The sequence below is a fragment of the Ascaphus truei genome, chromosome 3, assembly GCF_040206685.1.
Source record: "Ascaphus truei isolate aAscTru1 chromosome 3, aAscTru1.hap1, whole genome shotgun sequence".
Classification (NCBI taxonomy): Eukaryota; Metazoa; Chordata; class Amphibia; order Anura; family Ascaphidae; genus Ascaphus; species Ascaphus truei.
Window position 1 is genome coordinate 104,946,920 of NC_134485.1, and position 25,685 is coordinate 104,972,604.

The 25,685-nt window shown below is 47.8% G+C and overlaps 1 protein-coding gene and 1 long non-coding RNA gene across 4 annotated transcripts in view; one reads left to right on the forward strand and one right to left on the reverse strand.

The window, feature by feature from the left end:
* The window catches only part of NEK8 (NIMA related kinase 8), a 71,766-nt gene extending 68,016 nt beyond the window's left edge, over nt 1-3,750 (reverse strand). For 2 of the 3 annotated variants that reach the window (XR_012799789.1, XM_075589248.1), the window contains exons 1-2: nt 3,620-3,750; nt 2,111-2,316 (exon numbers count right to left, since the gene is read on the reverse strand). Coding sequence is in view for 2 of the 3 variants with exons in the window: in XM_075589248.1 (XP_075445363.1) it covers nt 2,111-2,316; nt 3,620-3,666 (253 nt within the window). In the remaining variant the exon portion in view is untranslated. Of the gene's footprint in view, nt 1-2,110; nt 2,317-2,841; nt 3,184-3,619 lie in introns of those variants that run through there. The other variant, XM_075589249.1, reaches the window with a different exon arrangement.
* Nucleotides 3,751-3,792: 42 nt separating this feature from the next.
* LOC142489065 (uncharacterized) lies at nt 3,793-22,881 on the forward strand. The gene is made up of 4 exons (XR_012799790.1): nt 3,793-4,262; nt 6,712-6,834; nt 22,042-22,165; nt 22,574-22,881. It is a non-coding gene; the product is annotated as an uncharacterized LOC142489065 (long non-coding RNA).
* The last annotated feature ends 2,804 nt before the right edge of the window (nt 22,882-25,685 follow it).

Sequence of the window (25,685 nt, forward strand, 5' to 3'; positions counted from 1 at the left end):
GTTTCAAACACTGCTGTCTAACTCTAAGGGGCTTGTTCTGTATCAGCTGAAGTGTCCAATCGGGCCAAAATTCCCCTTTGCAGTCAACAGGGCATTTCCACCGGATATGGACCAATCATCCTCTTCAGTGGATATAGAATAAGACCCTAAAGGCCTTATTTATTAAGCTGTGATATGGCCGATCACTGTCAGATTGCGGGGAAAAGGTCATTGACTTGAATGGCGATTTTGCTACAATCAACCATATTTCAGTTTAATAACCAAGACTGAAAAAGTGATATTTGCATGCAACGGCTGCAACTTATCACAGTTTAGTGTTGTAGTCCTGACTTCAGTGATTAAACTTCAATAAAGTCTGTGGGGCTATTGACAGTGCAGTACCATGTAGGATCTTCCAGGAGAAATCAGCGCACCTCAGAATATAAAAAGGAAAAAATATAGTGAAGTTCAAAAATCAGAGCTCACTAAACAGTTGTGGTGAGATATGCACTTACATGTCAGTGCCTGACCACGGGCACTTAATGGTATCTTTTCCGTGTCTGCCTTCTCTTCTCTCCATGCATGGTGTATGTATGAGGAGTACTGCAGCCTCTTGATAAAGGTACAAAATGACTTCTTTATAGATAAAAACAGGGGTACAACTCACAAAACAGAGTCGGTTAATTGAAATTCGGAGCCAGCTAGAGAAGATCTCCTTCCCTCCGGTTGCCGTGACCGTCCTCGCCGTCATCTGACGTCACTTCCGGGATATTGTGTGTAAAACTCTTTCTGGTCCTCCGTCACCCTACGCGTTTCACAGGAGGTTCCTGCTTCTTCAGGGGTATGCAATGATAGTCCATATGCCTCCTATGATATAGCCCTCTCTATTACTGTGTCTAATTATCTTTAATTGTATCAACCCCAGTTGTTTTTATATCCATTGTCCCCATTGTGTGCCAAACTCTCTCTGGGTTGATACAGTTAAAGATAATTAGACAAAGTAATAAAGAGGGCTATATAACAGGAGACATATGGACTATCATTGCATACCCGAGGAAGCAGGAACCCCCTGTGAAACGCGTAGGGTGCCGGAGGACCAGAAAGCGTGTTACACAAGATATGCCGGAAGTGACATCGGACGCCGAGGACGGTCGCGGCAACCAGAGGGAAGGAGATCTTCTCTAGCTGGCTCTAAATTTCAATGAACTGACTGTCTTGTGAGTTGTGCCCCAATTTTTTTTTCTAAAGAAGTCATGTTGTACCTTTTACTAAGAGGCTGCATTACTCCATATACATCCACCTTGCACGGAGAGAAGGCAGACACGGAAAATATACCATTAAGTGCCCGTGGTCAGGCACTGACATGTAAGTGCATATCTCACCACAACTGTTTAATGAGCTCCGATTTTTGAATTGACATCACTATATTTTTTCTTTTTAATATTCTGAGGTGCGCTGATTTCTCCTGGACGCATCTACATTGGAACTGGGAACAGTTCTTTTTTCATGCAGCACTCACCTATATCATTTACATCACCTCATCTCTGGGAAGCGCTTCCTTTTGTATATGTTTTTACCATGCAGGATCAATCTGAATTTATAGTAGGCTTAGGTTTATTTAGTTACCTCTTGGTAACTGATGCTTTAAAAGAATAAAACCAGACCAAAGTAAGTATTTTAAACCATGTATGGAAGTCTGTACATGTCAGTAGTGGGTATATTGTTTATCTTGTTTCTTTCACACATCTATTATAAAGTATTCCACTTTTTGCATGTCTCCTCAATGTCAGAGACCAATTAGGAAGCAGACCAGAGGGATGACCAACTTACTTTACAAGCAAACAAAAAGGTGTAAGTTAAGGGAACTCAAATCTCAATTAGCCGTCTTAAAAAAATTAAATATTTGAAAAAGAAAAATGTATGCTTGTTTTATCCTATTAAAAAAAGGATAAAACACCAATATTGAAATGATTAAATAGATCACTGCAACGATTTCACTTAAGTCCCACAAGGGACTCCACTGTCAACACTGGGAATAAGTGAGCCTGTTATTATCAGCAAATGGTGCAGATTGACAGGGCTTCACAACTGGTCTAATCAGTGCTGTAATGCAGCCATCCTTGCAGCTCACCTGGGGCATACTCCATGACGATCATAAGGGCCTTGTCCTCAAGGAAGTTCTCATAGTATTCAATAATGTTGGGGTGACTGAGCAGCTTCAGCACTTGACATTCGTTCTGCGCTGCCAGACGCTCATCCTTGGTCATCTGCTCCACGGGGATCTGTTTTATGATCACCAGTTTCTGGTCGGCCTTTCGCAGACACAAGTGCACAATCCTATGACCCAAAAGGCAACAGGTTACGTATACAGGTTTGGAGAGAGATGTATTAACCATTTCCCTAAAGCATCCATTTCAAATGGAAATTGTACAGTTGCAGATATCAATGTTAACATCTGTAGTGTTTAACAGGGTACAGTTAAGCACAATAAAGTTTATGCAAACTATATGTATAGTTTAATATATTTATATTATACAGGCTGTTAGACAATCATTAAAAAGCATGCAGGTCATGAAGGCTGTCTCTCTCCTAGCTAAATTAGTTCTGATCAAAGCTATACATTATTTTCATAAGGATTACAGTTTGTTTGGTTAATAATGAGATCCAGATATTTCTTGATATTATTATTACTAGTCTTAAGGATGTATATAAGGAGATTCTGCTATTTGGTAACTCAGCTCATGACTTAGCCCAAGGAACCCACCACGTAATGTACTTGGACAGCAGGTGAACATTAAAGAAACGTGGAAAAACTGATACGGGTATTAAAAGATGGCTACTCTGAAGATGACCAGTTGTTACCTGAATGACAGCTGTCAAAAATGTCAAAAGCTTTGGCAACCCTGGCTCTTTCATGCGGGAAGCTCTCATGTGAACCCCAGTTCAATCCTTCGGTAACTCCCCCCAGACGTAGCCAACCTCATGCACAGGAAGAGGAGAAAACAGAGACGGAAGGTCCCCCACGGGGAACGCTTAAAAGACCCATCCTCTCCTTCATAAAGGACTTCGCTATCCGAAACGCATAGGAGGATCTTGTTCCCCTCCCGGGGTGATGTTTTTACTGGCTTTGTGCTGAATAAATAGGATTTTATATTTTTTCACCACCTGACTCCCTGGCAGTGCGCTGTATTTCTTCTGTTCTTCTGTTTTCTTTGTAAAACTTCAACAAAAACTAAGTTGAACAAAAAAAAAATGGCTACTTTGAATCCAACAAACTAAATAGGATTAGCTTTTGATTATACCCATGTATTTGCAAGGGCATAGCACTCAAGGCCACAGAACACAACAAATACCGGAGATGTGTGGTTTTTTAGGGAGGGGGGGGGGGGGATGGGATGGGAAGGGATGAAGGATTCTGTATAAAGAAAATGACGGAAACAATTTGCTGACAGAGGTTCTTGTAAGACATTGCTAAACCCATCTGGCAGCAGCGAGGTAATGAGGATTGTAAATAATAACACTATTGAGATCTATGAAGCAAATGATGATGTGAATTAGTGACACTAATTATGTGTAATAATTAATTTCTCTCTCCTGCTGTACATCTCTTAGCCCCTTGCCTCCTTCTCATCGATCTCACCCAAAAGCCCCTCTGCCGACCACCCGGATCTTCTGGTATTTCTCCATCTTGCAGACACCCACTGGCACAAACTTCCCGCCGTCTCCATGGTTACACTTCCTGGGAACCGTACGGCGACCTGCGGGGGCCAAGTCAGGTGGACGCGGTGCTGCGCATGCGCAGAGATGGCCGGGACCGGAAGGCTTCAGGGGAAGCTGCTGGGTGTTTTATATGTAATGGTCTTGTCTGGAGATAGGGGCTCTGACGCCTCGACCAGTGTCACATCAGACGGCAATGTATTTGCAAGTCTGCAGTATTTTGGTTTGCAACAGCAATACAAATACAGCGGGTTTGACCTGTAACTTGCCTCAGTGTTAGCAATAGAGATGGACAGTGGCCAAGTGCTGATTTCAGAAAAAAATAGAAACCGATAAATAAGTATCCAGCACACAGCTGATTTAATTTTCTGATCATTTGAAAATGGTACCAAATACTGATGAATGTACAATGCATCTGATCCCTCCTACAAATAATACAAATAACAGATCATGGGAATAAGTGCTTTAGTCATAAAAGTAATATTTCGGAAAAGGTGTCCCTGCTCCGAGGAGCTTACAATCTAATTGGTGGGGAGAACGTACAGAGACAGTAGGAGGGAATTCTGGTAAGTGCGTCTGCAGGGGGCCAAGCTTTATGTATCCTGTATAGTATTAGCCACGCTGCAACTTGTATGCTTCTTTAAGCAAGTGTGTCTTAAGGAGGGTCTTACAATGCATCTGATCTCGGACGCGCTATTAGAGTGGGTTGGGGTTCCTTACAATGCATCTGATCTCAGAAACATTATTAGAAAGGGTTGGGGTTCCTTACAATGCATCTGATCTCAGACGCGCTATTAGAGAGGGTTGGGGTTCCTTACAATGCATCTGATCTCAGACGTGCTATTAGGGTTGCTTTTTCCATTTTTTGGCATACAGAAATGGACAGATGTTAAGGGTATGTACTTAAAAATAATGTTTGTGTGCCGTAATGTTAATGGTATGTGCTTTATAATAATAATAATAATAGCATGTTCTTGTATAACGCTGCTAGTTTTACGTAGCGCTTTACAGAGACATTTTGCAGGCTGAGGTCCCTGCCCCGTGGAGCTTACAATCTATTTTTGGTGCCTGAGGCACAGGGAAATAAGGTGACTTGCCCAAGGTCACAAGGAGCCGACACCGGCTTTAAAAAGTTAAACTTGCATAACGCCCAAAAAGTCTGTTAATAGTGGTAGCAGCAATACTACATTCTACAATACTACATTCCCCCTTTTTTCTGATTTGTATATGTAAAGCATGTGACAATGTATAATTAATTCTACATTCTTATCTAAGCCGGCAATCGTTTGGTGCTCCTGTAATACATCTGTAAAAATCCTGATTGTGTGCCTAATTAAATGGCCACCTTCTGACTATGCTGCAGTCAGCAAAATGCTGTAGCTGATACTGTATGTAACATTATATTACTAAGTGTAGCACATTATCATTACAGCTTTCAGAGTAAAAGACAGTCTGCTGTTTGGAACACAGCAACAGATCTGTTTGTGATACTTTGTTGCCAAAGCGCAGCGCTCAAAAAGGTGTGTGTCAGAAGAGGAAGTGCATATGACTTTCTAAATGGTTGTTGTAGCAACCAAAGGATGATCAGCACAGAAAAAGAAATCATAAAAAAAAATGGCATTAGGAGTTAAAACAAAATACAAACGGTGTAATCTAATACTGCAGAACTTATTTATTACATTTTTTTATTAAAAAACAGAACCTTTCCCATTTGGCTGCTTTAAGTTGTTATGAATCAAAACATGTATTTGATGCAGCATGAATGTTTCATTATATCGGTTACAAAAATGTATTCTTAATATCGCTAGTTAAACTTTAAAAAAATAAAAAAAATCTGTTTTATTTTAAATTGTACCAGTCATTTAAAAAGACCTGATGCGTAAAAATTTGTTTCAGTCAACAAATTATGCGTCGTGTATGAAGGCACATTGTGTAAAAGTTTGTAGTACTTTTTAGCACAGAAATTGTGGCACGCAGATCATTTGAAATCTAATCTTGGCAAATAGGCCCTATTGTGTTACGAGGCCTTTGCAAAGGGGATCTTACAGTCTAAGGCCGTGATTATAGTGACCGCGCGACCGAGCACGTGATGTCGCACGGCGCGAGACATGCACTACTTGCTGGAGGCGACAGGGAAGCGTGGCAGAGGCGTGGCCATGACATCACGTCAGCGGTGCGCCCTCATTGGCTGAACGTGACGTCGTCGCGCTGCAGTTGTCTCCTTTGTTATCTGTCGCTCGGTAGCACTCTATCGCATGCGCGCTCGTGCGCCTTCATTGGTCTACATTCATTTGTTCTGGCATCGCGCGCATGTACGCCGCGCACTATAATCGCGGCCTAAGCTGAAAGAGGAATTAATTAAGAATACAATTAAAATGCAGTGAACATGTTGCAGTGATTATAGCATCATATGATACCCCTTCAGGCAACAAGTCAGACCCTTGGCTGCTATGACCCAAAGTCAAAGTTGCCCATTTTCAATGTCCCAAATAAAAACGGTATTGAGGGTTGTGGAGCAGAAAAGTGACATGTCAGTGGAAAAGGAACAGTTTCTCAGTCAGTAACGTTCATGAGAACAACAATGCTAAAGTTAGACTGACCCGGTGAGACTTCACAGATTTGCAAAGATTGCTATGCTGGCCACTGTGAAATGCTGATTGTAAAGCGCATCAAGATCTGGTCTTGAAATATGCTGCATACAGCTACTATATTTCCCATTCTGGAAGAGCAGGCTGTGGACATACAGTGGGTAGGTTGAGAGGAATGGCACACAATGCGTAAAACGTAACAATTCATTCCCAACTAATTACATACCACGTTTATTGTCACCTGAAAGACTCCTCGAGGTGACAAAATCTTGCTCCTTTTTAATAATCTCTGTTAATTGCTGTGGGCCGTAGATTAATTAGCCGCTGTCACAGGGGGGTGCAGAGGTAAATGGGGGGTGGGGGGGCAGGGGGAAGTCGCCCTTGGTTCTTTTAGACAAAGCAATAATTGTCCTTTGTATTTTAACAGCCACTGCTTGACGCCTGAGCCCAATCCCTGAGCAGTCTAATCTGCTGGAGACCCAAACACATCAAACAGGAGACACTGGTGTGGGGGAAGAGCACATCAGCACATCATCAAAGCAGCTTCTAGGTAATCACTGTCCTGACCTGACCCCCCTGAGGTCGCAGACAATATCTGGTGAAGAAAGGACTGTTTCAAGGGACAGTCCATAATGGGACCAAAGTAACTAATGGCAGTGGCATGTCGAATAGGTCGAGTGTAAACGACTGACATTTTTTGTTGAAATCAAATAAGTATAAGCATTTTAAAGTATTATATATATATATATATACTTATAGACAGGGTTTCGACAATTCTATACATTTACACGCCCGGGGCGAGGGGATTTAATATTGGCCCAAGCAGCACACGTGTTTGTTTTTTTTAAATTTCGCGCTGAAATTTTCCCTGCTCGCGCTGAAAAAAAAACTCCCCCTACCTGACAGCTGATTGGCGCGCGCTCCCAGGCTTTGTGGGCGCGGGGCCAGGCTCTATATGAGCCCGCCTCCAACGAGCGGCCATTCTTTCTGCCTGGAGATCTGTTGGAGGGTAAGTACTCTCCAACGTCTCCATGCTGCGGCCCCTCTGCTCCTTCCCTGTGATCCCCCTGGTCCCCACATGGCTCCCTACTCCCCACCGCGGCCCTCTGCTCCTGCCCTCTGCGCCTCCGCGTTAGCTCTCCTGTCCCCTGCTCCTGTCCTCTGCTCCTGTCCTCTTCCCCTGCTCCTGTCCCCTTCCCCTGCTCCTGTGCCCTGCTCCTGTCCCCTTCCCCTCCCCCCGATCCACCGATTGCTGCCCGGGGCGGGAGGTCCCCACTGCTGCAGCCCGGTTGGCATACGCGGGGGGCCCTCGCCACGTGCCTCCCTCCCACCCGTCTCCCCAAAACTTAAAATATGCCCGCCAGCTAGCTTCATGACGGCGCAGCCGCCGCATGAGGTGGGGGGGAGATGTCGGCCTGCCCCCCCCCACGAGCTTCATGCCGCCGTGGGCTGGGGGGAAGAAGCAGCCTGCAAAGCTGCTTGGCACGGCACTGCGGGACATGCCGGCGAGGGGAGCAGGGCAGTGGCGGCCACGGTGGGGCTGACTGTCCCCTGGGGCGCCCGCTGGGGGACACCTCGCCACGTGCCTCCAACCCACCCTGCCTCCCCAAAGCTTCCACTACGCCGAGTGAGGTATGGGAGGGGAGGGGGGGAATGCCAGCCTGCCCGCCCAATAGCTTCATGCCCCCGCGGGGGGGAGGGGGGTAGCGGGGTGGTGCTGGTCGCGGGCTTTCCTCTCTTCTGACCCCCCCCGTGTGTAGAGTGAGAGAGAGAGAGTGTGTGTGTGCATATATATGGGAGAGAATGTGTGTGTGTGTGTGTGTGTGTGTGTATATGGGTGTGTGTGTGTATATGGGTGTGTGTGTGTGTGTATGGGAGTGAGTGTGTGTGTGTGTGTGTATGTGTGTGTGTGTGTATATGGGTGTGTGTGTGTGTATGGGAGTGTGTGTGTGTGTATGGGAGTGTGTGTGTGACACCAGAGGTACCCCCAATCAGTCACCCCCCCCACCTAGTCAGTCAAAGTCACCCAATCAGTCACCATCTCCTCACCCAGTTCCCCCCCATCAGTCAGCCCCCCCCTATCTCCTCTCTCTCCCCTCCCTGTCTCTCTCCCCTCCCTGTCTGTCTGTCTCTCTCCCCTCCCTCCCTGTCTCTCTCCCCTCTCTGTCTGTCTCCCCTCTCTGTCTGTCTGTTTCTCTCCCCTCTCTGTCTGTCTCTCTCCCCTCCCTCCCTGTCTGTCTCTCTCCCCTCTCCCCTCCCTGTCTCTCTCCCCTCCCTGTCTGTCTGTCTCTCTCCCCTCTCCCCTCACTGTCTCTCTCCCCTCCCTGTCTCTCTCCCCTCCCTGTCTGTCTGTCTCTCTCCCCTCCCTGTCTGTCTGTCTCTCTCCCCTCCCTGTCTGTCTCCCCTCCCTGTCTGTCTGTCTCTCTCCCCTCCCTGTCTGTCTGTCTCTCTCCCCTCCCTGTCTGTCTGTCTCCCCTCCCTGTCTGTCTCTCTCCCATCAATGTCTGTCTCTCTCCCCTCCCTGTCTGTCTGTCTGTCTCCCCTCCCTGTCTGTCTGTCTCCCCTCCCTGTCTGTCTGTCTCTCTCCCCTCCCTGTCTGTCTCTCTCCCCTCCCTGTCTGTCTGACTCTCTCCCCTCCCTGTCTGCCTGTCTCTCTCCCCTCCCTGTCTCTCTCCCCTCCCTGTCTCTCTCCCCTCCCTGTCTGTCTGTCTCTCTCCCCTCCCTGTCTGTCTGTCTCTCTCCCCTCCCTGTCTGTCTCCCCTCCCTGTCTGTCTGTCTCTCTCCCCTCCCTGTCTGTCTGTCTCTCTCCCCTCCCTGTCTGTCTGTCTCCCCTCCCTGTCTGTCTCTCTCCCATCAATGTCTGTCTCTCTCCCCTCCCTGTCTGTCTGTCTGTCTCCCCTCCCTGTCTGTCTGTCTCCCCTCCCTGTCTGTCTGTCTCTCTCCCCTCCCTGTCTGTCTCTCTCCCCTCCCTGTCTGTCTGACTCTCTCCCCTCCCTGTCTGCCTGTCTCTCTCCCCTCCCTGTCTCTCTCCCCTCCCTGTCTCTCTCCCCTCCATGTCTGTCTGTCTCTCTCCCCTCTCCCCTCACTGTCTCTCTCCCCTCCCTGTCTCTCTCCCCTCCCTGTCTGTCTGTCTCTCTCCCCTCCCTGTCTGTCTCTCTCCCCTCTCTGTCTGTCTCCTCTCTGTCTGTCTCTCTCCCCTCTCTGTCTCTCTCCCCTCTCCCCTCCTTGTCTCTCTCCCCTCTCTGTCTGTCTCTCTCCCCTCTCTGTCTGTCTCTCTCCCCTCTCTCTGTCTGTCTCTCTCTCCCCTCTCTGTCTGTCTGTCTCTCTCTCCCCTCTCTGTCTCTCTCCCCTCTCTGTCTCTCTCCCCTATCTGTCTGTCTCTCTCCCCTCTCTGGCTGTCTCTCTCCCCTCTCTGTCTGTCTCTCTCCCCTCTCTGTCTCTCTCCCCTCTCTGTCTCTCTCCCCTCTCTGTCTCTCTCCCCTCCCTGTCTGTCTCTCTCCCCTCTCTGTCTGTCTCTCTCCCCTCTCTGTCTCTCTCCCCTCTCTGTCTCTGTCTCTCACCTACACTCTCTCTGTCTCTCACCCACACTCTCTCTGTCTCTCACCCACACTCTCTCTGTCTCTCACCCACACTCTCTCTGTCTCTCACCCACACTCTCTCTGTCTCTCACCCACACTCTCTCTGTCTCTCACCCACACTCTCTCTGTCTCTCACCCACACTCTCTCACACTCTGGATCTGGATATCTTATTTACCCTGTATATCTTAACTGCCCTATACTACACCGAAATAACTTATACTGCTTTCTTCCAGATCTGACTCAAGCTTCACACAGGAACCATCGGAACCCCCTCTAACCCAGAAGACAGGTAAGGAACACCTCCCCTCCAATGTATAAGATTGCGGGAATGAAGGTATCTGGACATTGAGGGACTGCGGATCAGGTAAGATCCCAGGCGGGATTGCTGCTTTAGATATTGTGAAGCGGGGACGTCCAGACACTGGTTAAGGGGTTCAGGAAACTAGTCATTCACATCTGGCTTTTATTTCTAGATCCAACATTCACACACACACACGCACGCACGCACGCACGCACACACACACACACACACACACACACACACACACACACACGTATAATGTAAAACAATAAATACATTTATGTCATAAACGAATGTTGTTCTGACTAGGAATTTATTAAATGTATTTTATTTATATATTTTATTTTAAAGCGGGGTTGGGGGCGGGACTAGGGGCAGGGTTGGGGCGGGACTAGGTGGCGAGTAGATTTTTTTGGTTGGGCGAGTAGATTTTTGGGTGATTTGTCGAACTCTGTATGTATGTATATATATATATATATATATATATATATATATAGCAAATGGAAATATAACTGTATGCTCATTTGCATGTCTTGGGCAGGTCTGCAATCCCGCCTTTCACCATTATCACACAGCACTTTCCACTGCAGCAAGGGATTCTGGGAAATGACATGCAAATGAGCACACAGTGCCACTTTTTGCTTCAAACCCATTTTAAGTATATATCTATATAGTGTGCCTTTAGATTGTAAGCACTATGGGGCAGAGGCTCATTGTGCCTGCAAAAAGTATATGTACAGTCCACTGTACACTTTCAGCATTATATAAGGCTATGATTATTAAAAACTTCCCAAGGACAATTACATTAATACATTATTTTAAAAACGTTTTTTGCCTACTATGTTGGACTACCCTTTTAAATGACCAAAATGGCAGATTTATGTTTGATAGGTTAACGTTTGGTGATTGTAATTTTAAAAAAACAAACCAGTTTTTAAATCATTTTAAATTAGTCATTGAAATATTTGTATACAATGCAGACAATGCAGACAATGTCTGTCTCTCTCCCCTCCCTGTCTGTCTGTCTGTCTCCCCTCCCTGTCTGTCTGTCTCCCCTCCCTGTCTGTCTCTCTCCCCTCCCTGTCTGTCTCTCTCCCCTCCCTGTCTGTCTCTCTCCCCTCCCTGTCTGTCTGTCTCTCTCCCCTCCCTGTCTGCCTGTCTCTCTCCCCTCCCTGTCTCTCTCCCCTCCCTGTCTCTCTCCCCTCCATGTCTGTCTGTCTCTCTCCCCTCTCCCCTCACTGTCTCTCTCCCCTCCCTGTCTCTCTCCCCTCCCTGTCTGTCTGTCTCTCTCCCCTCCCTGTCTGTCTCTCTCCCCTCTCTGTCTGTCTCCTCTCTGTCTGTCTCTCTCCCCTCTCTGTCTCTCTCCCCTCTCCCCTCCTTGTCTCTCTCCCCTCTCTGTCTGTCTCTCTCCCCTCTCTGTCTGTCTCTCTCCCCTCTCTCTGTCTGTCTCTCTCTCCCCTCTCTGTCTGTCTGTCTCTCTCTCCCCTCTCTGTCTCTCTCCCCTCTCTGTCTCTCTCCCCTCTCTGTCTCTCTCCCCTATCTGTCTGTCTCTCTCCCCTCTCTGGCTGTCTCTCTCCCCTCTCTGTCTGTCTCTCTCCCCTCTCTGTCTCTCTCCCCTCTCCCCTCTCTGTCTCTCTCCCCTCTCTGTCTCTCTCCCCTCCCTGTCTGTCTCTCTCCCCTCTCTGTCTGTCTCTCTCCCCTCTCTGTCTCTCACCTACACTCTCTCTGTCTCTCACCCACACTCTCTCTGTCTCTCACCCACACTCTCTCTGTCTCTCACCCACACTCTCTCTGTCTCTCACCCACACTCTCTCTGTCTCTCACCCACACTCTCTCTGTCTCTCACCCACACTCTCTCTGTCTCTCACCCACACTCTCTCACACTCTGGATCTGGATATCTTATTTACCCTGTATATCTTAACTGCCCTATACTACACCGAAATAACTTATACTGCTTTCTTCCAGATCTGACTCAAGCTTCACACAGGAACCATCGGAACCCCCTCTAACCCAGAAGACAGGTAAGGAACACCTCCCCTCCAATGTATAAGATTGCGGGAATGAAGGTATCTGGACATTGAGGGACTGCGGATCAGGTAAGATCCCAGGCGGGATTGCTGCTTTAGATATTGTGAAGCGGGGACGTCCAGACACTGGTTAAGGGGTTCAGGAAACTAGTCATTCACATCTGGCTTTTATTTCTAGATCCAACATTCACACACACACACGCACGCACGCACGCACGCACACACACACACACACACACACACACACACACGTATAATGTAAAACAATAAATACATTTATGTCATAAACGAATGTTGTTCTGACTAGGAATTTATTAAATGTATTTTATTTATATATTTTATTTTAAAGCGGGGTTGGGGGCGGGACTAGGGGCAGGGTTGGGGCGGGACTAGGTGGCGAGTAGATTTTTTTGGTTGGGCGAGTAGATTTTTGGGTGATTTGTCGAACTCTGTATGTATGTATATATATATATATATATATATATATATATATAGCAAATGGAAATATAACTGTATGCTCATTTGCATGTCTTGGGCAGGTCTGCAATCCCGCCTTTCACCATTATCACACAGCACTTTCCACTGCAGCAAGGGATTCTGGGAAATGACATGCAAATGAGCACACAGTGCCACTTTTTGCTTCAAACCCATTTTAAGTATATATCTATATAGTGTGCCTTTAGATTGTAAGCACTATGGGGCAGAGGCTCATTGTGCCTGCAAAAAGTATATGTACAGTCCACTGTACACTTTCAGCATTATATAAGGCTATGATTATTAAAAACTTCCCAAGGACAATTACATTAATACATTATTTTAAAAACGTTTTTTGCCTACTATGTTGGACTACCCTTTTAAATGACCAAAATGGCAGATTTATGTTTGATAGGTTAACGTTTGGTGATTGTAATTTTAAAAAAACAAACCAGTTTTTAAATCATTTTAAATTAGTCATTGAAATATTTGTATACAATGCAGACAATGCAGACAATGTCTGTCTCTCTCCCCTCCCTGTCTGTCTGTCTGTCTCCCCTCCCTGTCTGTCTGTCTCCCCTCCCTGTCTGTCTCTCTCCCCTCCCTGTCTGTCTCTCTCCCCTCCCTGTCTGTCTCTCTCCCCTCCCTGTCTGTCTGTCTCTCTCCCCTCCCTGTCTGCCTGTCTCTCTCCCCTCCCTGTCTCTCTCCCCTCCCTGTCTCTCTCCCCTCCATGTCTGTCTGTCTCTCTCCCCTCTCCCCTCACTGTCTCTCTCCCCTCCCTGTCTCTCTCCCCTCCCTGTCTGTCTGTCTCTCTCCCCTCCCTGTCTGTCTCTCTCCCCTCTCTGTCTGTCTCCTCTCTGTCTGTCTCTCTCCCCTCTCTGTCTCTCTCCCCTCTCCCCTCCTTGTCTCTCTCCCCTCTCTGTCTGTCTCTCTCCCCTCTCTGTCTGTCTCTCTCCCCTCTCTCTGTCTGTCTCTCTCTCCCCTCTCTGTCTGTCTGTCTCTCTCTCCCCTCTCTGTCTCTCTCCCCTCTCTGTCTCTCTCCCCTCTCTGTCTCTCTCCCCTATCTGTCTGTCTCTCTCCCCTCTCTGGCTGTCTCTCTCCCCTCTCTGTCTGTCTCTCTCCCCTCTCTGTCTCTCTCCCCTCTCCCCTCTCTGTCTCTCTCCCCTCTCTGTCTCTCTCCCCTCCCTGTCTGTCTCTCTCCCCTCTCTGTCTGTCTCTCTCCCCTCTCTGTCTCTCACCTACACTCTCTCTGTCTCTCACCCACACTCTCTCTGTCTCTCACCCACACTCTCTCTGTCTCTCACCCACACTCTCTCTGTCTCTCACCCACACTCTCTCTGTCTCTCACCCACACTCTCTCTGTCTCTCACCCACACTCTCTCTGTCTCTCACCCACACTCTCTCTGTCTCTCACCCACACTCTCTCTGTCTCTCACCCACACTCTCTCACACTCTGGATCTGGATATCTTATTTACCCTGTATATCTTAACTGCCCTATACTACACCGAAATAACTTATACTGCTTTCTTCCAGATCTGACTCAAGCTTCACACAGGAACCATCGGAACCCCCTCTAACCCAGAAGACAGGTAAGGAACACCTCCCCTCCAATGTATATGATTGCGGGAATGAAGGTATCTGGACATTGAGGGACTGCGGATCAGGTAAGATCCCAGGCGGGATTGCTGCTTTAGATATTGTGAAGCGGGGACGTCCAGACACTGGTTAAGGGGTTCAGGAAACTAGTCATTCACATCTGGCTTTTATTTCTAGATCCAACATTCATTCACACACACACACACACACACACACACACACACACACACACACACACACACACACACACACACACACACACACACACACACACACACACACACACACACACACACACACACACACACACACACACTAGTATAATGTAAAACAATAAATACATTTATGTCATAAACGAATGTTGTTCTGACTAGGAATTTATTAAATGTATTTTATTTATATATTTTATTTTAAAGCGGGGTTGGGGGCGGGACTAGGGGCAGGGTTGGGGCGGGACTAGGTGGCGAGTAGATTTTTTTGGTTGGGCGAGTAGATTTTTGGGTGATTTGTCGAACTCTGTATGTATGTATATATATATATATATATATATATATATATATAGCAAATGGAAATATAACTGTATGCTCATTTGCATGTCTTGGGCAGGTCTGCAATCCCGCCTTTCACCATTATCACACAGCACTTTCCACTGCAGCAAGGGATTCTGGGAAATGACATGCAAATGAGCACACAGTGCCACTTTTTGCTTCAAAACCATTTTAAGTATATATCTATATAGTGTGCCTTTAGATTGTAAGCACTATGGGGCAGAGGCTCATTGTGCCTGCAAAAAGTATATGTACAGTCCACTGTACACTTTCAGCATTATATAAGGCTATGATTATTAAAAACTTCCCAAGGACAATTACATTAATACATTATTTTAAAAACGTTTTTTGCCTACTATGTTGGACTACCTTTTTAAATGACCAAAATGGCAGATTTATGTTTGATAGGTTAACGTTTGGTGATTGTAATTTTAAAAAAACAAACCAGTTTTTAAATCATTTTAAATTAGTCATTGAAATATTTGTATACAATGCAGACAATGCAGACAATGTCTGTCTCTCTCCCCTCCCTGTCTGTCTGTCTCCCCTCCCTGTCTGTCTGTCTCCCCTCCCTGTCTGTCTCTCTCCCCTCCCTGTCTGTCTCTCTCCCCTCCCTGTCTGTCTGTCTCTCTCCCCTCCCTGTCTGCCTGTCTCTCTCCCCTCCCTGTCTCTCTCCCCTCCCTGTCTCTCTCCCCTCCATGTCTGTCTGTCTCTCTCCCCTCTCCCCTCACTGTCTCTCTCCCCTCCCTGTCTCTCTCCCCTCCCTGTCTGTCTGTCTGTCTCTCTCCCCTCCCTGTCTGTCTCTCTCCCCTCTCTGTCTGTCTCCTCTCTGTCTGTCTCTCTCCCCTCTCTGTCTCTCTCCCCTCTCCCCTCCTTGTCTCTCTCCCCTCTCTGTCTGTCTCTCTCCCCTCTCTGTCTGTCTCTCTCCCCTCTCTCTGTCTGTCTCTCTCTCCCCTCTCTGTCTGTCTCTCTCTCCCCTCTCTGTCTCTCTCCCCTCTCTGTCTCTCTCCCCTATCTGTCTGTCTCTCTCCCCTCTCTGGCTGTCTCTCTCCCCTCTCTGTCTGTCTCTCTCCCCTCTCTGTCTCTCTCCCCTCTCCCCTCTCTGTCTCTCTCCCCTCTCTGTCTCTCTCCCCTCCCTGTCTGTCTCTCTCCCCTCTCTGTCTGTCTCTCTCCCCTCTCTGTCTCTCTCCCCTCTCTGTCTCTCACCTACACTCTCTCTGTCTCTCACCCACACTCTCTCTGTCTCTCACCCACACTCTCTCTGTCTCTCACCCACACTCTCTCTGTCTCTCACCCACACTCTCTCTGTCTCTCACCCACACTCTCTCTGTCTCTCACCCACACTCTCTCTGTCTCTCACCCACACTCTCTCACACTCTGGATCTGGATATCTTATTTACCCTGTATATCTTAACTGCCCTATACTACACCGAAATAACTTATACTGCTTTCTTCCAGATCTGACTCAAGCTTCACACAGGAACCATCGGAACCCCCTCTAACCCAGAAGACAGGTAAGGAACACCTCCCCTCCAATGTATAAGATTGCGGGAATGAAGGTATCTGGACATTGAGGGACTGCGGATCAGGTAAGATCCCAGGCGGGATTGCTGCTTTAGATATTGTGAAGCGGGGACGTCCAGACACTGGTTAAGGGGTTCAGGAAACTAGTCATTCACATCTGGCTTTTATTTCTAGATCCAACATTCACACACACACACACACACACACACACACACACACACACACACACACACACACACACACACACACACACACACACACACACACACACGTATAATGTAAAACAATAAATACATTTATGTCATAAACGAATGTTGTTCTGACTAGGAATTTATTAAATGTATTTTATTTATATATTTTATTTTAAAGCGGGGTTGGGGGCGGGACTAGGGGCAGGGTTGGGGCGGGACTAGGTGGCGAGTAGATTTTTTTGGTTGGGCGAGTAGATTTTTGGGTGATTTGTCGAACTCTGTATGTATGTATATATATATATATATATATATATATATATATATATATATATATATATATATATATATATATATATATATATATACAGTGCTCGACAAACCCACTCGCCAGCTGCGATCGGAAATTGGCTCGTGGCCAGTAACATTTCCCCTGCTCTGCAAAAAAAAAAAAATCCCTTGCTCGGGAAAAAAAAAAAAATCCCCTACTCGGGAAAAAAAAAAATTCCTCTAGCTGATTGGCTGTGACGCGGCATGGAGCTGCCAGGACTTCAAACTGCCCTTCCTTCTCTGCACGGGTGAGGAAGAGGGGGAGGGGGAGGGGGTGTGTGTGTGCGTGCGTGCGTCTGCTCCTCCTCTATACTGAATATCCTCCTGTATAATTGTGTCAGCTCCTGCACTGATCCGGTCATGGAGGATTTTGGACAGATGTTGGAGGTGGGTGGAATGAAATGCAATTTAAATACACCGTTTCTCCTCCCCCCCCCCTTTCTCCCGCTGCCCGCGTGGGGTGGAAGGTAATGGCGCTGGTGTTTCTCCTTCCCCCCCTTCTCCCGCTGCCCGCGCGGGCTGGGAGTTAATGGCGCAGGTGTTTCTCCTTCCCCCCTTCTCCCGCTGCCCGCGCGGGCTGGGAGTTAATGGCGCAGGTGTTTCTCCTTCCCCCTTTCTCCCGCTGCCCGCGCGGGCTGGGAGTTAATGGCGCTGGTGTTTCTCCTTCCCCCACTGCTCCCGCTGCCCGCGCGGGCTGGAAGGTAATGGCGCTGGTGTTTTTCCTTCCCCCGCTGCCCGCGCGGGCTGGAAGGTAATGGCGCTGGTGTTTTTCCTTCCCCCGCTGCCCGCGCGGGCTGGAAGGTAATGGCGCTGGTGTTTTTCCTTCCCCCACTGCTCCCGCTGCCCGCGCGGGCTGGAAGGTAATGGCGCTGGTGTTTTTCCTTCCCCCCCCCCCCCTCTCCCGCTGCCCGCGCGGGTCAGGAGGTAGTAGTGCGTGTGTTTCTCCTCCCCGCTCATGCTGCCCACACGGGTCGGGAGATACTGTAGTTGCGGGGGTGTTTCTCCCCCCCCTCCTGTGTGTGTTCCCCCCCTGTGTGTGTGTGTACGTGTGTGTGAGAACGTGTATATGCAGGACACCAGAGGTACCCCCCAGTTTGTCACCCCCCCACCCAGTCAGTCACCCCCCCACCACCCAGTCAGTCACCCCCCCACCACCCATCCCACCAGTCACCCATCCCACCAGTCACCCAGTCACCCATCCCACCAGTCACCCATCCCACCAGTCACCCATCCCACCAGTCACCCATCCCACCAGTCACCCAGTCATTAATCCCACCCAGTCAGTAATCCCACCCAGCCCCCCAGTCTGTCACCCATCCTCCCCCACCCAGTCACCCATCCTCCCCCACCCAGTCACCCATCCTCCCCCACCCAGTCACCCATCCTCCCCCACCCAGTCACCCATCCTCCCCCACCCAGTCACCCATCACACCCAGTAACCAATCCCACCATTCACCAAGTCAGTAATCCCACCCAGTCACTAATCTCACCCAGTCACTAATCCCACCCAGTCACCCAGTCACTAATCCCACCCAGTCACCCAGTCACTAATCCCACCCAGTCACCCAGTCACTAATCCCACCCAGTCACCCAGTCACTAATCCCACCCAGTCACCAATCCCACCCAGTCAGTAACCCAGTCAGTAACTCCACCAGTTACTCATCCCCTCATCCCACCCCCCACCCAGTCAGTAATCCCACCCTCACCCCCACCCCCACCGAGTCAGTAATACAACCCCCACCCAGTCAGTAATCCCACCCAGTCACCCAGTCAGTAATCCCACCCAGTCACCCAGTCAGTAATCCCACCCAGTCACACAGTCAGTAATCCCACCCAGTCACCCAGTCAGTAATCCCACCCAGTCACCCAGTCAGTAATCCCACCCAGTCACCCAGTCAGTAATCCCACCCAGTCACCCAGTCAGTAATCCCACCCAGTCACACAGTCAGTAATCCCACCCAGTCACACAGTCCGTAATCCCACCCCGCAGTTAGTCACCCCCACGTCAGTCAATCATCCCCTCTCTGTCTCTCTCTTTCTCCCTCCCTCTCTCCTCTCCCTTCCTGTCTCTCTCCCTCTCTGTCTCTCTCCCTCTCTGCCTGTGTCTCTCTCCCTCTCTGCCTGTGTCTCTCTCCCTCTCTACCTGTGTCTCTCTCCCTCTCTCCCTCTCTGCCTCTCTCCCTCTGTCTCTCTCCCCCTCTGTCTCTCTCCCCCTCTGTCTCTCTCCCCCTCTGTCTCTCTCCCCCTCTGTCTCTCTCCCCCTCTGTCTCTCTCCCTCTCTGTCTCTCTCCCTCTCTGTCTCTCTCCCTCTCTGCCTGTGTCTCTCTCCCTCTCTGTCTCTCTCCCTCTCTGCCTGTGTCTCTCTCCCTCTCTGTCTCTATCCCTCTCTGCCTGTGTCTCTCTCCCTCTCTGTCTCTCTGTCTCTCTCCCTCTCTGCCTGTGTCTTTCTCCCTCTCTGCCTGTGTCTCTCTCCCTCTCTCCCTCCGTCTCTCTCCCTCCCTGTCTCTGTCCCTCTGTCTCTGTCTCTCTCTCTGTGTCTCTCTCTGTGTCTCTGTCCCTCTGTCTCTGTCCCTCTGTCTCTGTCCCTCTGTCTCTGTCCCTCTGTCTCTGTCCCTCTGTCTCTGTCCCTCTGTCTCTGTCCCTCTCTCTCTGTCCCTCTCTCTCTGTCCCTCTCTCTCTGTCCCTCTCTATCTCCCTCTCCGTCTCTCTCCCTCTCCCTCCATCTGTCTCTCATCCTCTCTGTCTGTGTCTCTCATCCTCTCTGTCTGTGTCTCTCATCCTCTCTGTCTGTGTCTCTCTCCCTCTCTGTGTCTCTCTCCCTCTCTGCCTGTGTCTCTCTCCCTCCCTGTCACTCTCCCTCCCTGTCGCTCTCTCTCTGTCTCTGTCCCTCTGTCTGTGTCTCTGTGTCTCTGTCTCTGTCCCTCTGTCTCTGTCCCTCTGTCTCTGTCCCTCTATCTCTGTCCCTCTGTCTCTGTGTCTCTGTCTCTCTCTCCCTCTCTGTCTCTCTCCCTCTCTCTGTCTCTCTGTCTCTCTCCCTCTCTCTGTCTCTCTGTCCCTCTGTCTCTGTCCCTCTGTCTCTGTCCCTCTGTCTCTCTGTCCCTCTCTCTCTCTCTGTCCCTCTCTCTCTCTGTCCCTCTCTCTCTCTGTCCCTCTCTCTCTCTGTCCCTCTCTCTGTCCCTCTCTCTCTCTGTCCCTCTCTCTCTGTCCCTCTCTCTCCATCTGTCTCTCTCTCTCCATCTGCCTCTCTTTCTCCATCTGTCTCTCTCTCTCCATCTGTCTCTCTCTCTCCATCTGTCTCTCTCCCTCTCTGTCTGTGTCTCTCTCTCCATCTGTCTCTCTCCCTCTCTGTGTGTGTCTCTCTCCCTCTCTGTCTGTGTCTCTCTCTCTCTCTCTCTCTCTCTCTCTCTCTCTCTCTCTCTCTCTCTCTGCCTGTGTCTCTCTCTCTCTCTCCCAGACTCTGGATCTGGATATATTATTTACCCTATACTGCTTTCTTCCAGATCTGATTCAAGCTTCACACGGAAGACATCGGAATCCCCCCTAACCCAGAAGACAGGTAGGGAACACATCCCCTCCAATGTATAACATTGCGGGAATGAGGTACCTGGACATTGAGGGACTGCGGACCAGGTAAGATCCCAGGCGGGATTGCTGCTTTAGATATTGTGAAGAGGGGGCATTCAGGCACTGGTTAATGGGTGCAGGAAACTAGTCACACACACACACACATACACGTAACAAGGACTAATTGTAGTAAAGTATAAATGTACTACAATAAATATAAACTTATGTCAAAAACGAATGTTGTTCTTACTAGAAATTGATTACATTTCTTTTTTCTTTTCTTTTTTTTAAGCGGGTTGGGGCGGGGTTAGGGGCGGGGCTAAGGGCGGGGCTAGGTGGCGAGTAGATTTTTTTGTTTGGCGAGTAGATTTTTGGGTGATTTGTCAAGCACTGTATATATATATATATATATATATAGCAAATGGAAATATAACTGTATGCTCATTTGCATGTCTTGGGCAGGTCTGCAATCCCGCCTTTCACCATTATCACACAGCACTTTCCACTGCAGCAAGGGATTCTGGGAAATGACATGCAAATGAGCACACAGTGCCACTTTTTGCTTCAAAACCATTTTAAGTATATATCTATATAGTGTGCCTTTAGATTGTAAGCACTATGGGGCAGAGGCTCATTGTGCCTGCAAAAAGTATATGTACAGTCCACTGTACACTTTCAGCATTATATAAGGCTATGATTATTAAAAACTTCCCAAGGACAATTACATTAATACATTATTTTAAAAACGTTTTTTGCCTACTATGTTGGACTACCCTTTTAAATGACCAAAATGGCAGATTTATGTTTGATAGGTTAACGTTTGGTGATTGTAATTTTAAAAAAACAAACCAGTTTTTAAATCATTTTAAATTAGTCATTGAAATATTTGTATACAATGCAGACTAAAATATGGAAGAGAGAGCGAGATTACAATGTGGCAAGATAAAATGCCCAAACGTTATCAGGTAACTCCAGGTAATCAGGTTCAGGAGCAGCCTGGCTCAACCAACCCTAAGGGCAGATCCACAAAGCTCCCTTAAATCAGGGCAACTAATGTCCTGTTACTTAAATAATTACCGGATGGTAATAATTAACGGAGACCCACATTTGCATATGGCTAACGTGGCGTTAGCCAACTAACAACGGGATAAAATACCCCGGCACTAGCTGTCAGTAATCCGTGTCCTCTTCTCATATGTCAGCGGGCGTGTGGGGGGAACGGCGCCGCTTCTGCGCATGCGTGGCGTCCGTCAGCGGCGCCATCACTACTGCGCATGCACGGCATATGTCAGCGGGCGTGTGGGGGGGGAACGGCGGCCGTTAGGATCGGCGCCGGCAGCTATCGCCACCACATATGTCAGCGGGCGTGTGGGGGCCGTTAGGAGCGTGACGTCATTTCCGTTTCACATTTTCGTCTCCATGAAGGAGTTTTGTTCCATCAAAATTGACTAGGTGCCACTAAAGAAGTTTCACTTCAAAAACTTTTTAAGTTTGAATCTTTTTTTGCAGTACAGGCATACCCCGCATTAACGTACGCAATGGGTCCAGAGCATGTATGTACAGTGAAAATGTACTTAAAGTGAAGCACAACCTTTTTTCCCACTTATCGATGCTTCGCTACAGGTGGGGAGCCGGTATTGCTGTTCAGGACGTGCTGACAGGCGCATGCGCGAGCTGCCGTTTGCCTATTGGGCGAGGGGAATCACCGCATCACTACTACGGTGGTCTGTACGCAAGTGTACCTAAAGTGAGTGTCCTTAAACCGGTGTATGCCTGTATTGATTATGTTTAATTCAGTCTTTCAATAAGCCTTTATTCATTCATTTATAAATGCTATCACTTCTGGGCTGCATCCAGCTCTGTGAAAACCACTATTGTATTATTACAACTAAATACTTTCTAACACCATCAGTTATTTTATTATTGTTCTTATATTCTCAATTTGCCATATTTATACGAAAAGCAGCTGCAGCTGTTTCTATAGCTTGCCTTTGTGTTTCATTAGCACGCCGAGGTGTTCCAAAAAAGGGTTAATAAAATGGCACTTAGTTTTGCGATGGTAATTCAGTAGAAACAAACTAACAGTGTGGTTACCGTGACAACCATTTGCTACTTATACGTGGCACTGATAGAACCACCTATCCGAAACGCGTAGGGTGAACTACTGAGGCAGGCTTGGTTGAGCGATTTGTGAACGGAGCTGTGACATCAGCACCAAGCGACTCCAAAGGCTGGATGGAGGGTATGCCCTGACAATGAGGACGCCCGGCAGTATCTCCAGCATTAGACGGAATCGTCCGGGCTTAAAGAACCCTTTCCCTTTACATGCAAACTAACAATTAATTAAATTGTGAGTGTGCATTTTTTATCTCTTTTTGGGATCCAATAAAACGTTATTACGCCATCAGAAGCGCTCATATCAACTCTTTGACAAAGCGCCGGGGGGCGTGAAACATGTTAGAGTTTTCCTGTACTGTTTGCTGCCAGGCACACCTTGTCAGTGCAATAAATCTGCTTTAACCAGCAGTGCTACTTAGCCCTTACTTTTTCACTACGGAGCTGTGCACCTTCTAGTCGCTGCTGTTTAGCCAGATCTTCCTGTACTCTCTTCATCGATGGACAAAGTTCAGATGTGACGGGTCCTGTGAGTAAAAACCAGTCCCCTAACATTGTCAGGGATAGTGGATTATGTCAGGGGTGCGCAAACTGAGTGGCGCAACATTTTCTGCGAGGGAGCGCGGTGCTTACAGAGGCCCCGCGCTCTTCCCCAAAGCATTTAAATTAAATGCTGGGGGAGCTCGCACAAGGCCTCTGTAAGTCCCGCGCCTGGTCTCTGGCGGCACGTAAAGATGGCAACGCGGCGTTAACACCGCGGGGTCACATGACGTCTTGCCGTGGCAATGCAACGTCACATAAAGTCATGATGTGAGAAGACGCTGGAGAACAGGTAAAGGGGGGGGGGAGAGGCGTGAGCAGGCGGGGGGGCGCAGATGGAAAAGTTTGCGCACCCCTGGATTATGTTATACATCTCCACGTATCAAGGACATTGCTGTCTCATGCTCATAAAAAATACAAAGAAAAGGTGCAAGACGAAGGGGTAGTGGAGTGGATACCCTGGGGGACTAGCTCTCCTTTTCCCTTTTGTGTGGAAATGAATGAACACTATACAGTACTCTGATCCGTTTTTTACTCATCAGTACTCTGAGTTCAACACATCACAAATATGGTTGACCTCGGACTTATATGATAAACATATACTCTGTGACTCTATATCACTGATTGTATACCATTGGTTCTCTCTACCATTATAGTCATCATGCACAGTATGTACTGCAGAATTCTAAGGCTGCGCTTATACTGCCGGCGACGCGACCGATGACGTCACCCGTCGCCGTCGACCATTGCAATAGTTGTAATGTAAGTTTAGGCGACGTCGCTGGCTACAAGGCCAGTGACATCAGAAAGGGGGAAGGCAGAGGGACGGAGAAGCTCTCTAATTGGCCGCATGGGGAGACCGTTGCCGAAAAAATCAAATAAAAGTGACTACCAGATTTTTGGTGGCGCTGTCGCGTGCACTATAAGCGCCGACGACGGCGACAATGCATTTGTTTCGATGCAACGTCACTGTCACTATAAGCGTAGCCTAAGATCTCATTAAGAGCTGTGCTTTGACAGGTATGGATACATTCCAGTGGTGGCTTCTCTTGCAGTATGTCCTGAGACTTTTGCCTGCTGATTTTTCAAATTCCAAACCCGGACTAAATATGCCAGAAAGCACTTGAAAGGGAGTTAAGAGATACTGGCAATTGGTAACTTGCCATAAATAAGCATAAATTACCAAAAGAGGGAGACCGTGAACAAGATCCTCCTGAACTTTTCAGACACACTCTGATACCTTTACATCTGAATTCAATGTTTCTCTTTTTGTGACAACATTCCAGTCTTAAGATCTGCACGTGCTGCCGTCTCCGACGCATTTTGCATGGCTGCGATACCGTAAAAGAACAACCATGCGAAATGTACGTTGTTTTTGTAAAATACAGTTGAATTAATTACAAGCCGCTAGCATTGTCTTTCTTTTGACAATGCTGCAAACGTTGTAGTGAAATATGGGGATGGCGAAGCAAGGGTGGAATTATATGAGGCTGCTTAGTGTACAGACAGCTGCAATAATCAGTTACTTCCAACTATCTCAGTGAAGGTCAGGACCTCAATTCTCTCCTATTCAGCTGCATCAGTAACTCTCTTCACAGCTGCTGGAGCTCACAATTGTCAGGGCTATGAGGAAGTGAGCAAAAGGAGGACTTATAGGTAAATATCCAAATATTATTTGCAAACTGTGCATCACTTATGCTTTAACCCTGTGTGCACCCATGCACGGTGTAGAATGGGTGCCTGGTGTGCGAGGCAATGTTAAGGGTAGCAGAGTGCAGGTAAGTGCCTGAGAGAAAGACTGCTCTGTCAAGCTGATGGGAGATTAATTTCTAAACATCAACAGCACAGCTAAGGTATTTTGTACACATGCTTCTATTTTACCTATCGAGTGCAGGGATGAGTCACATTGAGGTGTGAGTCTTGCTTTCAACTGGTGGCTATGGCTTCCACTACACATGATACTTTGAGACATTCCAGGCATAGCTGGCTACAATGCAATGCATCAGCTGATCCTGTCTAGGGCAAGAAGGTCAGGGAGCGTTCATGCAGCAGTAACAGTGACACGATGAAGGGCAATGGGTGTGGGTCGAGGGAAGTAATACATATGCACAGGCATCGGATCCTGATACTATGGTGCAGCCTAGTGGTCAATTGAGAGACGTCCCAAAACCTAGGATGCATCACTATAGCTTCAATGTGATTAAATGTGACAGGTGACTATGCTAATTCTTAATAACCGAGACAAGGGTGGTTATTTAGCAAAGTCTCTTGGTTGTATGTATATCTTTATTTATATAGCACCATCCATGTACATAGTGCTTCACAGCCGTAATACACGTGACATACAGTAATAATATAACACATAAGGGGAATAGGCGCTTGAGACATAAAAGTAACATTAGGCAAAAGGAGTCCCTGCCCCAAAGAGCTTCCAATCGAAGTGGTAAATAGGAAGAACGTACAGAGACAGTAGGAGGGTGTTCTGGAAAGTGTGTTACAAAATAAGGGGGGAAATGGCACTAGATTTTAGAAGAAAATCCCATCACTGTCAATGTATCTGATTCTTTGATAAATCTGGTACTGTTTTTTTGCTTCAGTCTCGTGCCTGACAG